The sequence below is a fragment of the Mustela nivalis genome, assembly GCF_964662115.1.
Source record: "Mustela nivalis genome assembly, chromosome: 5".
Classification (NCBI taxonomy): domain Eukaryota; kingdom Metazoa; phylum Chordata; class Mammalia; order Carnivora; family Mustelidae; genus Mustela; species Mustela nivalis.
This window is the reverse complement of record NC_139024.1, coordinates 73,831,044-73,848,236: the sequence shown is the minus strand read 5'-3', so window position 1 is coordinate 73,848,236 and position 17,193 is coordinate 73,831,044. Positions and strand designations below refer to the sequence as shown.

The window sequence follows — 17,193 nt, the reverse complement described above, 5'->3', positions numbered from 1 at the left end:
ATAGGGAGTATTGGGCAGTCTTAGTGGCAGGTAATGAGAATTAATGTTAATTTTTAAAATTTTGGATTGAATGAAGAGTCCACTAACATGATGCTGATGAATGCTTTATTAATCAGAATGTCCAAAACTGAAGGATTTGACTTATGGACCAGAAGATTTTAAAGCTCTGGAGAGAGAAAGAACCATTAACATGTTTTAAATGAGGAAGGGAGAGAAGAGACACTAAGGTCTCTTGTTTAAGAAAATGACTTATGGGGGACTTGAAGTAGTAGAAATTAGTCTTTGTGAAAAGTCGTTTACATGTTAGAATGACAGTAGTGCTGCTAGTCATGAACTGATGATTTGCTGACATAATGCTTGTGTCTATTTCGTTATGATTTATCTGTTCTCAGAATTAATGGTCACTTGTTTTGGCAGCTATCTGAGTTAAAGGTGGTTCTCACTGGCTGACCTTTCATTCTGAAATATTTTGTTTTTGCCTATCTCATGCCAGGACAGTGCATATTTTCCTTTCAGTTAGAGGTATGAAAGATTAGCGATTAAGTGCGAAGTATTTCAATCCTAGAATGTGCCCAGTGGGAAGGAGACGCTGATTCATTTATCAGTGAGAAAAATAAGACCAGGTGATACTAAGTAAGAACATGATAATTAGATGTGAACTTTAATGGAGGTTGTAACATAGTACAGTATTCATTATCATCCAAATATGTATGTATGAGAGAGAGAAAGGCCAAGAAAGACTCTTTTAAAAAATTATTTCTAATAGTAAGTCAGAAAGAAACTATTTGTGTTATCTATAAATTATGTTTTGGCTTGAGATCTTTGAAAACAGCTTTTAAGAGTAGATAGAAGCCTGGGAGAATGTGCATATCATGTTGAATGAAGTTTAAAGGATCACATCATCTACTTGTCTCATGTTATCTTGTTCTGAATGGCTTGCTTTAGCTGTAATGTAATTGGTACTTCTCCTTGAATTTAAATCTTAAAGGGTCATAATTTGACGTTTTCTTTTACATATCTTCAACTAGATGATTTTTGCCAAACAAACTGGGTATTTTGTTCATACTGTCGTGATGGTTTTAAATTATTGTTTCTGATCAACCAAGAAAAAGCAAATGTTTATCCCCTACCTACTCTAGGAAGGTAATCATTTAAGACACCCGGATTCTAGTATATATCTCTTTTATTTGCAGTTTTCTGAAGGTAGAGAGCATCTGTCAAATGCAGTTTTCTGAAGGTAGAGAGCATCTGTCATTATGCTCCAGCTGTAATGATCATATTTTGAAGCTATGATAGTAAAACAGTCTTTAATATACTCATGTCCCATTATAGAATCTTAGAGGTCAGTTGCAAAATACAAGTTTGATCTGGGAGTCCCGAGGTACGAATGGTTTAGGGAAATAAGAAGTTTATTTATTTATGTGGAGTCTCCATGATCCTCTGGAACTTCTTTTAAAATTCTACTTACTACTTACTAATTTGTTTTTTGTATTTTTATTTATGATATGTTTAACTTAGAATTATCTTTCTAATGTTTTTCAAATTCAAACATGAACATCGGTCTTCTTCTGCCTCCATGACCCACCAGGAATACAACCATGAGATTTTTAAACATACGGTTTTTTGTTTGTTTGTTTGTTTTTGCCTAAAACACATGTACAGGTTAATGAATAATTATAAAGTGAACATCTCTGTAACTACCACCAAGGTTAGGATTATAGCACCCCAGAAGCACCCCTTTTGGTGGCTATTTCTGATCATAAACACCTCTTCCTTCAGGTGTAACCATTAATCTCATTGTTATAGGAATCACTTTCTTGCTTTCCTTTGTAGTGTTATTGCTATTGAATTGATCTGTAAGCAAATTAATTATGCTTGTTTTGATCTTTATATAAGTGCATGTGTATTTTTGTTAATTTTTCTTTTAATGGATGGTGACAGTTTAAAAAAGTCAACTAGGAAAGTAGTCTCAAAGCAAAATAACATGTATGTGCATGCTAGTATATATTTTGGTCTAGTACTCATCCTTTGCTATGTACTTAGTTTTAATTAAATATTTGGATATAGGAACTAATAAGTTGTTTTATTTTTATCTGGTGTGTCAGTTCTGTATTCTTTTAATATTTGAGGTTAAGTTCTGATTTTTATAAAGTTAATGTATCTTTCCATGGAGACCATGTAGAAAGTACTTATAGTTCTCTGTTGCCATGATAGCATAAATATCCATGATGATCTTTTTACAGTTAGGAAGAAATTATGTGCTGAGTGCCTGATGTCAAAGTTGAATCATGAAATGTTACTTATTTTCAGAACTTAATGACAATTTTAATATATTAAAATAATAGACTATAGATAACTTAATATCTTGCAGAAAAATGAAATTTTTAAAGTACAGATTATTTATGAATACCTAATTTAGGGATAAAGATTTCCACCCTTACCTTGGTCCCACTAAGAATAATGCTAGAGGTTTCTCTTAATAGTATTAGATGCCAGACTTTTGACCTACTTGTCCTTGGTTTGCAAATGGCCTAGTGCTGTTTATCGTTGTATAACTTTAGCACAAGTGGTTTCTATAGCTACTGTCCAGTACCAGATGTAGAACAGTGGGAAGCTTTGATAAAGTGAGAAGGATTTTTAAACAAAAGCCGGACATGGGTCATTACCCTGATGCTGAACCGAGGCCCCTTATATTCAGCACTGTCATTTACCTTTCATTTCACTCTCTACTGATTACAAGAAAGAGAATGTACTCACTTTTTCTCTTCCATCTCTTTGCCTTCTTCCTCTTACCTTATGTAAGAATGTATATTATAGCTTTAATCCATTTTAAGAATACAGGAGTGAGTCTTTCTTGACAAAGTTAGATGAGCGTTGTTGGTTTGGTGGCTTTCACTATGATGACAGCATCATTGGTTTTTACTTATCATAGAATAAGTTTCATAAGCCATTTGTACTCAGTTGTTTGCAGTGAAACTGCTGTTTTATGTAAACTACTGTCACTCTGAGAATATAAATGACTTAAGGTTAATACTAGTGAGGTAGAAGAAATCATTATCTCACTATCAGGAATTGTCAGTAAGTAAAAAAGGACAACTTAAACCTGACCCATAATTATAACAGAAACCATTTGGATTTCTTATGAATGGCTCTGGTCTTCTACAGCTTAATTCCCAAAATGACACTTTTCTAGGGGATATGTCGTGTTTTTAAATAGTAATTTTATACATTGATGATTATCCTCAGGTATTTTTATCAAAGTCTGGGGGATTCTATAAAAGTAACTTCTTTTGGCAGTAAAAGGACATAGTGAGGGAGAACTTGGCATTAGTCAGAATGTGGATGGGGGTGATGTGAGAGGTGAAGCACGGACTTGTTTATAGGATAGGATGAGGTTGGGGGGATCCAGTGTGTAGTAGAGGATAGGGTGAGGGGCAAGGAAGTAGAGGAAACTCATACATGATGACTCCCTTTTTCTCTGTAAAAGAGGTTGTAAGTTTTTGCTGGGGGTGGATAAACATATTAATGTAAGGTCTTGAGGACAGATGAAATTTTATAAAAGGTGCTGTGAGAAAGAGAAACAAAACTATATCTTTTAATGATTTTTACATTCACGTACTTCTCCTATTTTTGTATGTTTTCTTTCCCTGACTTGATTACATGTTCCCTGAGGGGAAAACCCTGGTTTTCATCACTCATCATGTGTTTATGGGACCATTTGTGTAAGGTGGTGAGGCTAAACTGAGTTAAGTCATAGTCTTTATCCTTAGAGAGCCTTGCACATAAGAGAAGTCACTTGAACACTTGACTCGTTCCAGCCTCATGTGTTTGGTTTTGTAGTGATCTGTGCAAGGTGCTGTGTGAACACCATAGAGCATCTACTTGAGAAAATGGTATTCAAGCCAAGAGAGGATGCCAGTATTTTGAGCAAAGGTACAGAGGCATGAGAGGGATTGTGGAACATTCAGTAATCCCTAGACATTTTAGCATGACTGAAATACTAAGTATTCAGGGTGGACGGAATGGTTGGTTGGAAGCAAAGTTGAACCCCAAAGAATGTCTGCTCCTGAAGGTCTTGACATACCAAAGAACTTCAAGTTTATCTTTGTGGTGATGGCAAGCCATGAGGGTTACTACATAGAAGAATGGCAGAAGTTGGTGTTTTCTGCAGGCAAGTTTGAGTTGTGGAAAGATACCTGCGGTACCAGTGTGGAGGCTCCTGACGTCATGTAAAGATGATGAAGCTATAAACTAAAAAAGGTAGAATTGGAGATTGTAGAGGAGTTAATAGAATGCAGAGTTTCTTGGGCAGGTAGACAGGATAGGACTTAATGACTGATTGGATAATTGGGTGGAGGGTGACAGGTGTTAACTTCCAGAAATCTGGGTTGAGATAATTGAGTGGATGATAGTTTTTTTGCATATTTTTTCTCCTTTCCCCCCTCCTCCTGAAGCATGTGGGGGCTTTTCTAGGCTACTGCTCTTGCAGTGTCCCAGCTGCCTTCCCTGGTTCTGTGCTTTCTCCTGCCATTGGATTTTCTACATAGTAGCCAGAAGTATCTTTAAGAATGTACATAGGTAAGCTCTGTGATCTCATGGCACATTGGTAGTGCATCTGACTCCAGAATATAAATAGGTATTGAAACTCCCCTGCTTAAAAGTCATCAAGGACTTTCTGTGGAATTTAGAATGAAATGCAGAATCCTTCCCATAAGCTTCAAGGCCAGCGTGGTCTGTTTCTGGCCTGTCTCCCATTTCATTATGTGTCACCTTTGCTTTTGTTGCCTAAGTCTTAGCCACACTGGCCTGTCTTCAGGTCCCATAGTGTATTCTCTCTTTCTAGTCTCGGAGTCTTCTCACGCTGAGTTTCCTCTCTTGTTGTATTCCCTAGTGTTTTCTTCCCCTCTCTTTCTATAAGTTTAATTTCTTTTTTAGTTCTTAGGTAGATACTAGTTCTTAGGGAAGTCTTTTTTGTCCATACTCTTTACACCATCTAGCTAGCTGTCTCATATTCTTATGGTAACCCTTTCTTTCCAGTGTTTAGTCACAGTTAGTAATGCTAAGTATATGTTTGGGTATATATTCTTAAATGTCTGTCTTCCACTTGCATATAAGCCCTGTGCATTCACAGATCTTGACAGTTTTACCCAGTTCAACAAATACTAACGGAATGGCTAGTAACTGTTCAGGGGTTATTTGAGGTCCTCTGGAATTAAAACCAGCCAAAGTCAATAATATTTAAATAATCTATTTGAAGGAAGAGTAGGAATGGATAGTTAGCACTCAAAGTTTTCTGTTTCAGAGTACACAGAATTTTGTCATTACCTGACATCGCTCTTCAAAAATCAGTGTTAGAAAATGTTTGAGTCCCTCAATACCTAGGCCTCATTTCTAATGAGAAGCAAACCAAAAAAGTAGTCGAATTCACCATATTGTGGAAAGTCATAACACCTTCCCTCGGTTTAAGGAGGAGATGATAGCAAAGAATGACAGGTTTCTGGGAGAAAGCAGTAATCAGAAGGATAGTTTTACCTAAATGGATTTCTCAATGAAAAATCTTCAGTTCCTTTAAAGTCTGAGTGATTTATGATGCCCAGTTTGAGAAACACTCTTTCATGTGTCTATTCTCACAGTATAATTCAGGGTATCATTATATCCATTTAAAGTATCCGCATCAAATGTTACTGCAAAACATACAATATTGTTTCTTTTCTTGAGAATTTATTCCCATTGAGATTAAAAATTATTAAATTATAAGTGGCTGAAGTACTTTCCTTTTAATGTCTTTTTTGTTCCTTACTCATTGTAGAGTTGTAAAAATTAGAGTCCTAATTAACTTGAATAAGGATTAACTTGAACAAGGTCTAGTTATGTACTTTTTCTTTCTTTGATTAGAGGATAATTTGCAGTTCTGGGTTGGACATGGAGGACAGTGATATACTTTAGAGTCACCAAGGTGGATTTTTATTTGTATATTTCCACATCATCCTTTAAAAAATAAAATGGTGTGAATAAATGCTAATGTTTCCTGGTGAAAGATGGCCATCGTGGTCATGCTGGTGCTCTGTGACTCTAGATGTTTACAGCAGGCAGGACTCAAAAACAGGGAGGGACTGACGGTCAGATGTACAGTCAACTGTCCTTTAATGATCATTAACCCACATCAAGAAATACCTTAAGGAATGATTTATCTACTTCAGCCAGCAGAGGGCAGTATGCACATAAAAGTACACTACCAATTGTAAGGTTTCTTTGGCAATTGTGTTAAAATTCCTCGAGTGGTTTATGTTTAGAATTAGCAGTACTGATAGGGCAGGAAATTGGCTGGGTGGGACAGTGGTTAAAGGGGTTTTGTCTAAAAGCTTAGATCAGAAATACATGCTACCATAATGTTGCTGTACCGTGAGGAATGTCCTCTAGCTGTCAAACTCCACTTTGAATGACCCACTAATCTATCATGTGGGAAGTTAACTCTTTAACTATTGTTTTGATATAATTTCTACTAAAAAAATAAGTTTGATGGAAAAAGCATGGGTTTCAAAGTCTGATCTAGGCCACAATTCTGCAAATGCTACCTACTGACTGTGTGATCTGTGACAGACAACTTAGACTGGTTCAGTTTCCATTTCCTTATCTGCAAAATTTACATAATGATCTTCTAGGAAAAGATGCAGAAAATAATTGACTTTTGTAAAACAGTTGTAAATATAAATTGTTTTCTTGAATCAGAACTTGTAATTTCTTGTCAAATTTATGCTGTTTATTTTGCAATATTAAGTGATAGGTTTGAAAGCAATATGATTCCATTATATAGCCATCCGAGGCTAGTACAGATTTTCCTCCAGAAAGTGTTATAAAAAACAGTATGTTTGGTAAGGTGTTGATATCTCAAATAGATAAAGAATTTATAAAGCTGAACACCAGAAAAAAAGCAACCTGATTAAAAAATGGACAGAGGACCTCAATAGACATTTTTCCAAAGACATGCAGATGCCCAACAGACATATGAAAAGATGCTCAATATCACTCATCATCAGGGCAAAACAAATCAAAATCACCATGAGATGTCACCTCACACCAGTCAGAATGACTAGTATCAAAATGACAAGAAATAGCAGATGTTGACAAGGATGTGGAGAAACAGGAACCCTCACACACTGATGGTGGTAATGTAAATTGGAGCAACTACTGTGGAAAACAGTATGGAAAACAGTGATTTTCCTCACATACCATATGATCCAGTAATTCCACCACTGGGTATTTACTCAGAGTAAAGACATGAATTCAAAAAGATATACACACCCCTCTGTTTATTGCAGCATTATTTACAATAGCCAAGGCACAGAAGCAACCCAGGAATTCATCAATTGTCGAATGAATAAAGAAGATCTGGTGTATATGTACAGTGAAATACTATGTAGCCATAAAAATATGGGATTTTGCCATTTATGATAGTATGGATGGACCTAGAGGGTATTGTGCTAAGTGAAATCAGACAGAGAAAGGCAAATACTATATGATTTCACTTAGCTGTGGAATCTAAAAAGCAAATGAACACATGGACTCTTTTTTTTTTTTTAAGATTTTTATTTATTTACTTGACAGAGAGACAAAGAAAGAGGGAACATAAGCAGGGGGAGTGGGAGAGGGAGAAGCAGGCTCCCCGCTGAGCAAGAATCTTGCCCAATGTGAGGCTCAGTCTCAGGACCCTGGGGTCATGACCCAAGCCAAAGGCAGACGCTTAGTGACTGAGCCACCTAAGTGCCCCCAAACTGACTCTTAAATACAGAGAACAAGCTGGTGGTTACCAGAGGGAAAGTGGGTATGGGGGGATGAGCAAAATAGGTGAAGGGGATTAAGAGATACAGACTTCCAATTATAAAATAGGTGGTGGAAATGAAGACATGTGCAGTATAGGGAGTATAGTCAATAATATTGTCATGTGTGGTGACTGATGGTGATAAACACTGTTATGAGCATTGAGTAATGTACAAAAATTGTTGAATCACTATGTTGTTCACCTGAAACTAATACAACACTGTATCCACTATACCTCAGCAATAAAACTTTTTAGATGGTAAGTGTCTAAGAAACAGTGTAATCGATAATCTTAATATTTTAATCGTAACTCCTTAACTACTAACATGCTCCAAAATTTAACTGGTAGTTATGAAATTTGGGAAGGATAGTCTGTAATAATGCACTGCCATAGTTTTCTCTCTGGGCATTTCTTAAGTCTTTGTGTGTTTTTATTTTCTATGAAGTATTTTCTTGCTTACTAATAACTGGCAGAACTCAGGTCTTAGGATACATAGATGATACAAAGACTGATAGTGTTAGAGAGATTTGGAAGTGTTAGGGAGACCAGCAGTCAAACACTGGGGCAAGCTTGAGCTTGACGTATGGGGGACATCAAGGGTTGTGTTGCTTGAGGATACTCTTCTCCTTTTTGTTAGCACTTTGGTCTTCAAGATACGGAGTTGAAAAAAAAATCTGCAGATATTCTTGGTTGAGATGGGCTGGGAATGTGAATAGAGAGGAGTCATGAAAAGGCGATGAAAAATATGTAGAGTTGAATATCATCATCTCAAGTGTGAGCCCTGATAAACTGAAGATAGAATCAAAGAAAAAAAAAACCAATCAAGTTTGCCATTTTCTTCAGCATCAAGGTAACCTAAATTCTGAACAGTTGCAAATAGTAGATTTCATGTGGAAAGGATATATTTTAAATGTGTATTGTACAAAGGTGTGTGGTATTTACATGTATGGCATGTATATGATAATATGTGATAGACTATAGGTACTACCGAATGTTTCATGTGGAACATTTTATGAACTATGATGTTTCCACTTAGATGAAAGTGGTAGCTGACATTCCTGGGGTGTCTCTCTTACCTTGAAGCAAGACTTAATGCTACTAGGTAATGGAGCAGCTCTTGCCAGATCTCTGACTGCACAAGAGATTTGGGGTTTTGGGGTTTTTCAGGAGTTTTTGTTATGAATATCTTATTTCATGATCAGCCTTTCAGAAGAAGGCATTCCAGCATTGGACCCAAACACATACCTCACACTGATTATTCTGTACTCCTGGAGAGATAAAATAGGAATTTTTTTTTTCCTCCCAGAGATTGCATCTCTAAGGTTATTGCCTTTCCTAACTTTTTCCAGGAGCATGTATTTCTCTGCCTCTAGGTCCCTGTACCACTGAATATATGGTCTGGTAGGGGCTTATTTTGCTTTTCCTCTATTCTGAGGAAGTCTTGAGATCTAAACTACTCAAATAAATATGCCATTATGCCATACGTAGTAAAATGTTTTCTTTTTCTTTTGTTGAAAGATTTTATTTATTTGAAAAAGTAATAGAGCTTGAGCAGGGTTGAAGGGCAGAGGGAGCGGGAGAAGCAGACTCCCCCACTAAGCAGGGAGCCTGGCACAGGGCTTGATCCCAGATCCCAGGATCATGATCGGAGCCAAAGGCAGACACTTAACCAGCTGAGCCACCCAGGTGCCCCGGTAGTACGTTTTCTTGATAGCCATTAATTAGCATAGGTCGTAATTACTCCTTTTTGGGTTTTCCAGGCTCCTGCTGTTCATTTCTGTTCTCTTACTCTGATCGTCCATATTCTCTGCTTTTTATCCCCAGTTTGTCCTGTTTATGTCCTTTAGGTCAAAGACAAGCTATTTTGTTAAGCTATCTCTTTGGTCTGTGGGGAAGCCTGTCTCCCATTGTGTTTCAGCTTTTGTCTTGTACTTTTGCTTCCCCTGGTGAGCTGTGTAATTGGCAGTGTAGGTGGTCTAGACCCACTAGCAACTGAGTCTCAGTCAGTCTCCAGCCCATTCTCAAATGTCTTACTCTAAGCCTGCATGTTGGAATCTATCTTCTCGTCTTCACCACTGCAGCTCCAGAACATTCCCTGAAGTAGTCTCCAATGCATTTCAACAGAGAGGTGATCGTGTGTGGCTTGGAGGCGTCACAGGGAGGAGAGAAGACAGAAGGCAGACCTGGGAAGGACCTCATTGCCTGATTCCCCTGGTGTGGCAGAGGAAACGGAGAGGCTATTCAGCAGACTGGTGGTGCAGTTGACTCTCATCCCAGACAGTGAGGGGAAAGCCTCAGAATTGGGGCAAGTTTGAACCCATTTGGATTTTAGCCAGAAATACTGACATATTACGTTTGTGTTTGAACAAGTTGAGTTTGGTCTCAGTAAGGAAAATAGACTGGAGAGGGAGCCGCTGAAGGCATGGCAACTGGCTGTTTAGGGGAAAAAGGCAGGAAGGTACAATGAAGCTGAAACTCCTTACTGACTCTGTGGGCGAGAGAAGTGGATTTGAGACATTTAGGATGCAGAAGGGAAGATTCGAGGTCTGACTCAATGTGAGAGGAAAATGAAGAGGAATTTGACCCAGGCTTCTGATTTCAGTGCCCAGGTGGAGAATGACGCACGGAGCTGTGAGGAGAAGTCAAGCAGCCGGAGAGATGTCGGCATCTGGATGAAGCTCTGAAGTGTAACCAAGTGACACTTCTGCCAGGATGACGCTAACGTAGGTCAGGAAGTGGACATATTTTCTGGAGATCTTATTTGATACAGGGATAGAATTTAGAATCCTTGGAGGAGCAGATAATGGCATATCCCTTCCTTTCAGCTGACTCTTTTGAGTCAGACTTTTGATGAAAGTTGAAACGCGCAAGCCAAGGTTAAATGCTGGATTGTTCTATATTGCTGCTGTCCTTGAACAGTTCTGAGATGTGGACCAGACTAGAATCTTCTGAAATCGATGACACTCATAGGATTATGGTATCCCTCAGGCATCCTTGTGGCTCCCTAGATGTTCTCTTTGTATAAAAATTTTGTTTTGAAATTATCCTCTTGTTTCACTGAAGTAATCCTCTTATTTGCTAGCACTAAGTTGGTAAAACTTCCGATCCAGTTCTGTTGCTTCGTGGGTAGGCAGCTCAGCTGTCAAAGGCTTAGTTTATCATCTGGATCCCCAGAGATACTCCTTGAGTTGAGGAAAAAGTTAGCTCTGTTGGAGAAATCCTCATTATGTTGCAGTTAAGAGTATGGTATCAAGGGTCAAGTAGATGTATGTTTAAATCCTTATCACTTACCAGCTGTGCTCTCTTGGGCCTGTACTCTTTACTTCCTCATCTGTGGGGGATGCTAGTAGTAGTGTACTTCTCTCCAAGAGCTGATGGGTTTATATAAAACGTTTGTATTGTTTTTGGCCCATAATAAATACCTAGTAAATGCCACGTTTCATTTGGTATTCCTTAATCGTATACCTACAGGTTGATCAGATAAGATTTATCTTTTATCTTTTAGAAATTATATAGCCTGAAGTTAGTAACAATTGGCATGTTTTCATGTGCTTACAGGAATTTATAGTTAGTGTATAAAGTATATATAAGTATATTAGTGACACTAATATACTTAGTGTCATAAAATTTAAGTGGTATTTTAAAAATTTGATACTTTACCTTTATTCTCATGGTTTACTTTTTTAATGATGTGATTGTTAGAAGCAATACAGCATGCAGGTTAAGAGCTCAGTCTCTGGAAATGTATTTATACCTTGGCTTTTTAACTCAAGAGCTGTGTGATTGTGGGCAAGCTAGTTAACCTTTCTGTGCCTCAAGTTTCCTCATCTGTAAAGTGGAGAGAACTTTAGGCTGTTCTTATGTCATTGTAAGGATTGAATGAGTCAGTGTATATAAAGTGCTTGGAACAATGCCTGGTACATAAGTAGCCCTGTACCTGCTTTTGGGTCATAAGTGCCTCAGGCCTGGTAGTTTTTTTTCCTTGTGCAGAGAAAATGGATGGTGTTACTTCTTACAATTTCTAGGGTAGTATTTTTCTTTTCACTAATTCCTGTACTGAGCTGGCTGAGGTACTGATCAAATGGGGAGCTACTAGATACAGCAGGAGGATGGGAAAGGGGTTCCAGTCCAAGGTGGTGGGGGTGACAATGCAGGTTGTCCTGTGTTCTTCCTGAGACCACGAAAAAGATAATAAGGAAACTCACAAGAGAATGAAGGCTTCATAGCAGAGAGAGCAAGAGAGATGAACCAACAAAATTCTTAGGAGAGGAAAGTAGAATCCTGTGGATAAGTGAAATGGAATGCAGGCTGCAACACGGAATGGCAGAATGGTGCCACAGGGAAGGCCTTTTTTTCTTTTTTTGTAATGAATCCAGAAATCTGGGCAGGTTTAATAATTTTGTGTTTTGTGTGATTTTTTTGTTTGTTTGTTTTTTAATATCTGTGGCAAAATCATTTCTGAAAAAACAAATCAGCCGATGTAATTTTGCTACACCTGGGCTTTTATTGAATGTTAGATATGAGGAAAGAGATAAAGATACTCATCTCATACGGGAATAAGGAAAAATGTAAAAATATTTTGAAGATTGTTGTATTCCAGATATATTTATAGGTACCATTTTGATATTGAAACCTAGATATAAAAAATTAGGCTTTGTATTTTCTATTTGTGTCTTTACATTTGTTCTCAAAATCACATCAATTTACATGCAGTAGAATCTGAATTTACAGACGTACATAGGAAGTGAGATTTTGAGATTTTATTTCCGATTAGATTTTTTCACAGTTTGAGATGGCTTAGTGAAATTGGATGAGAAGCTCATTAGCCCTCAGTTTCCTAGGATGAAGTAGAGCATTCTACCCCAGGTTTGTATTTCAATTGCCTAAACATCAGTCTGAGCCCCAGTGCTTCCCCGTCTCTTGATGTCTTAAAGTATGGAAATCACTTGTTTAGCCTCTTCATCTACTGTGGTTAAAGTTGCCAGGACTAGTTTATTTTGAGGACTAAATATGGATATACCTCCATATAGTTTTATTTCTCTGTATGACATCATACAAAATATTTTCGGAGTAGAGGCTTCCTGGTGTGATGATTCTTACAGTCACAGTTGATTTCAGTTTGTGCTAAACCGTGAATCTGAAGATGCTCGTGATTGTCTTGACTTGTGTTGCCCGGGGTGGTTCTCTTTGGCCCTCTCTGGATCTCTGTTTTTCCAGCAAAAAGTATGTAGTCTCTCTGTGCAGAGAATTGTTGCGTGGATCACACAAGATGAAGCAGATTAAAACACTGTTGGATATGCAAGCTTGATACAGATACAGAACAGTGGTGTATTTCTAATTCAGATAATAAAGAAAAACAAACATGCCCCAGAGAGGGGAGATTTTGCTTAAAGTAATAACTGCATTGGTTTCCAGCTAAGCAAAGAAATAACTCAAACATCTTTGTTTTTTATATTTTCTAACCAACCAGAACCGGGACGAGTATTCACATCTGTTAAGCGATCACTTTCTCCTATACCAAGGTCATAATTCCTTCCGTGAGAAATATTTCAGTGGCGTTACAAAAAGAATTGCCAAGGACGAGAAATCTAGCCAACAGTGAAAATTAAGATTTTGACAATGGGAAGAGTAAGGATTTAACAGGAAAGACATCTGGATGTGGACGTCCATGTATGATACAGATAACATATACTCTTTTAAATAATTTTATATAACAAAATAAAAGCTACAAAGTAAATTGAACAATTCTCTTACAATTAGCTTTGTTTTATAGATTATTTTGTTTTATGTGGTCTTTGGAACCTTATTTAATTTATATTTGTATTTTCAAGTATTATGGAAATTGAAAACAGTTATATTTTTGATAATTAATTTGCAAGGAGAGCTGATTTTGTTGACTTTTTAAACAGATACCTGCCGAATATGTTATAAGCAATTAACTAACCATGATTAAGAATTTATTCATCAGTGGGTTTGTTTATTTGCTTTCTGATTGTAATTGATTTACAGTGCCACTAATAAAGCTTATTGAGGATTCCTAAAATTGTGTTGTATTCACTGTTTTTTAGGGGGGAGGTGATAAAAGAAATGATTTTTTTTTTTTTTAAATGAATTCCAGGCTAGTATGTAATGACAGTGATAATGGTAAGGAGGAGAAAGGCTAGGACCTGGCGACCTGAAAAGCTCCCCAACTCCTTGAAGCCTGTCCACATCTGAAGCTCGTCTATACCTTGGACTTGCTCCTGCATTCCTAGACCTTGGTCAAATTAACTACCCACAATTTTTGGTTTAGAGAGTAACCGATAGTTAAAGAGCAGAAACAACAACACAAGTCCTTGATGGTTCCCTAATGGTATTAGGCCTAATCAGAGCTCTTTGAAATAGAAGCTATATTTTTCTTGAAGGAGAAACTTTGCTGAGTCTACATAGTGTCCATCATGAAAATATCTTGTTTGAAAACCACTCTACCCATTAAATCAGGATGCTAATAGCTTTGCTGTTCTTGGTGGTCAAATGTATCTCAGCAGGGTAGCAGTAAACGGATCTCTCCTTCTAACCATAGCCTATTTTTATTTATGCTATTATTATTATTATTTTAGTGTAACTGCTGGCTTTTATGGACTCCCAGTTTGAATCTGCATGGCTTAGGACCTCCAAAAGACCTGCCCAAGCAGAGAGAGAGAGAGGAGGCCATCTGTGTAGTTCTTTTCTTGTCCTGCAACCCTGCATCTCAGCAGCAGATCTCAAACATTTCAGTGATTGTTTTGTTTTGGATTCTGGGTGATTTTTTGTACACTGGGGAAAATCTAAAAGTATTCAAGGATAATATATTTTCAGTATTTCTGTTTATAAACCATCTTACTTAAATTGTTTTGAGGTTATATGGAGGGTGAATTTGCAACTCTGTAGCTGACTGAATTTAGCATATGAGATTTTATAACCTTGTCCCATTTTGTTTTTGCTTATCACAAAAATTAGTCCAAATAGTTCTGGAGAAGTTATATTACTTTAGTCACTTTGTCCTTAAAAATTATCTAATATTAAAAAAAACATTTCAAATTATTTCTTCTTACCACCAACTGAGGTCTTCTGAGTTTCCGTTCTTCCTCATCTTTATCATCAAATTCAGTTGTCTATTCTCGAAATATCAGTAGGTAGACTCAGAGTGTGAATGTGTGTTAGTATTTTGAAGTTGGTACTTAGAAGTGAAAAAGAAACCTGATCACTTTCAACCAATTTTGATTTTAAAGCAGAGGTCTCAACTCTTATTCTAAAAAAAAGAGACTATTTTCTGGCATCAGGATCTTATTACTTTCTTTGTAAGTTATAGCAGATCATTTCCAGGAGTGTTTTGGTTGTATGCATGCTCCTTATGCATTTACTAGGAGAATATCCCCTAGTAAAGTGCCTACATTTTGGATAGTCCTGTAGTATGAATTTATAGTGGAATCTGTGTGTGAACCCTAGGTGGTCTGTTGGCTGGCCTATTTCATGTACATAACATGACAAAATCTATCATTTTGTTTCTGGCACATATTAAATATCCATAAAATCCAGATGGGTACCTTGGTGGTGTTTCATCTGAAGTAACATTTTTCCTATCCATTCTGGTGGGGATTTGTTTTTGCTGGGATAGCTGGGAGGAAATGGTGGAGTGGATGGTCTTTGGTGTGTTTAGCCAGAGTGGCCAGCAGATTAAAAAAAAAAAAAAATTAAAATCTGCTACAAGTTTCTCAGCCACTTCCCGCCTATGGTGACCCGGGTTTTGGCCAGCTCACCACTAACTTCCTTATGACTAATTCTTTAAATACAGAGATTGAGCAATAAAACATTTCAAACTCTTTAAATTCTGGGAGGTAAGTCAGTATTACCACTATTTCCTTATGGACAAAACTCACTCAAAATTTGAGATTCCCTTCATATTTAAGAAAAGTGGTGATTACAAGTAGAAGTTTGTTGGGACAGTCGAGTATGAGTTAACATACCAGATGCATTGTAGTGAATGTGTTTATATTATTGGATGAAAAATGTGCTTTAGAAGTCTGAGACTTAGAAACAGCTTTTGAGGTAATATGTTTTATACTCTTATAATTAAATTAAAGAAGCAGGGGCTTGACTTTTTTTTCTAGCATCAGGAAATTAGATATTAAGGTTGTATTATCTAGATGCCAATATAAGCAAATCTGGCTCTTGAATCAAAGGCCTCAGTTGTTTTGAGTTAGGAGAACTGCTGACATCCTATGCTGGAAGTATTATCAGGTATTGATAATCCAAAGAAATACGGAATTAAATATGTTTGTATGTTGGAAATAGAATGTAACATTTTGGGGGGGATGATCTTTCTATACCATTTTAGTCTCCCTAAAAAAAAGCACAGTGGAAATAAGCTGATGTTAATGGTTCTATTGGGGAAAAAATTCTTTGTAGCTAAAGCAGGGCGTAAGTAAATAAATTCATTAATGGAGTATAGGGGTGGAAATGGAGGTGGGTGTTGCTGAGAAAATTGATGACCTCATTGTTGATTTTCCTGTTTGACCAAAAGGGGATAAATTATACCAGAGTAAGGACTTTGGCTCTTTTTACAAGAGCATGGTTTTGCTCCATTATAAAGTTATTTAGAAAACTAAACACTTGTTAAGAATCTTTTTTCTTAGAAGGATTGTATTCATAGAATAAGTGAAGTCTACTTTTATTTCCAACTCACCCACTCCCATTTTTCTCAGATATTTATCAAGTAATGCGGTTTGTAATCCAAACAAAAAAAAGTGCCTTAATCCAGAACATACACACGGACACAATAACACTAGACTGATGATGTTTGTACTTTACTAAAACACTGAGATCGTCTCTAAAACAGAGTGGTTTGAGAACATAAGGTCTAGAGTGTAAAGAATTGTAATGGAATGATAAACATATCTGTGATTCTATCTAGCCATAGAATCATAGAGACAGCACATTCCTGTCTATCCTTTGGGGTGAAAAAGCTTACGAGGGAACCTGACCCTATTTCCTTAACAGAGGCCTGCCTCAGGATGTTCATATGTTTCACTGTGTGGGATAAGCAAATTGACGTTTAGACATAACTGAGACCAACCTGGAATTTGGCTCTTATCCCTTCCTTCATAAGCCATTGAAGACAGGCTCTTAGGGGGATGGAGGCTAAATTGTCATGGCAGTTTCTTAAGAAGCCTGGGTCATGGAACAAAATGGAGCTTAATAGATGAATGTTAAGATAAGCCAGTCTTGCTTTCTGTAGCTGCTAGCCTTATTTCTCGGGATATTAGGATGTATTCAGTATATTTTTGTCCTAGAATTTGAATGTTCTTACTAAGATAATATTGCAGTGATGCCAAACTGAACTGCCTAAAAAGGAA

General features: G+C 37.1%; 1 protein-coding gene across 1 annotated transcript in view; it reads left to right on the top strand.

Annotated features, from left to right (window-relative positions):
• The window catches only part of TRMT11 (tRNA methyltransferase 11 homolog), a 58,051-nt gene extending 44,189 nt beyond the window's left edge, over positions 1–13,862 (top strand). The window contains 1 exon segment of the mRNA XM_082729899.1: positions 13,290–13,862. Coding sequence (XP_082586025.1) covers positions 13,290–13,421 — 132 coding nt within the window. The 3' untranslated portion in view covers positions 13,422–13,862.
• The last annotated feature ends 3,331 nt before the right edge of the window (positions 13,863–17,193 follow it).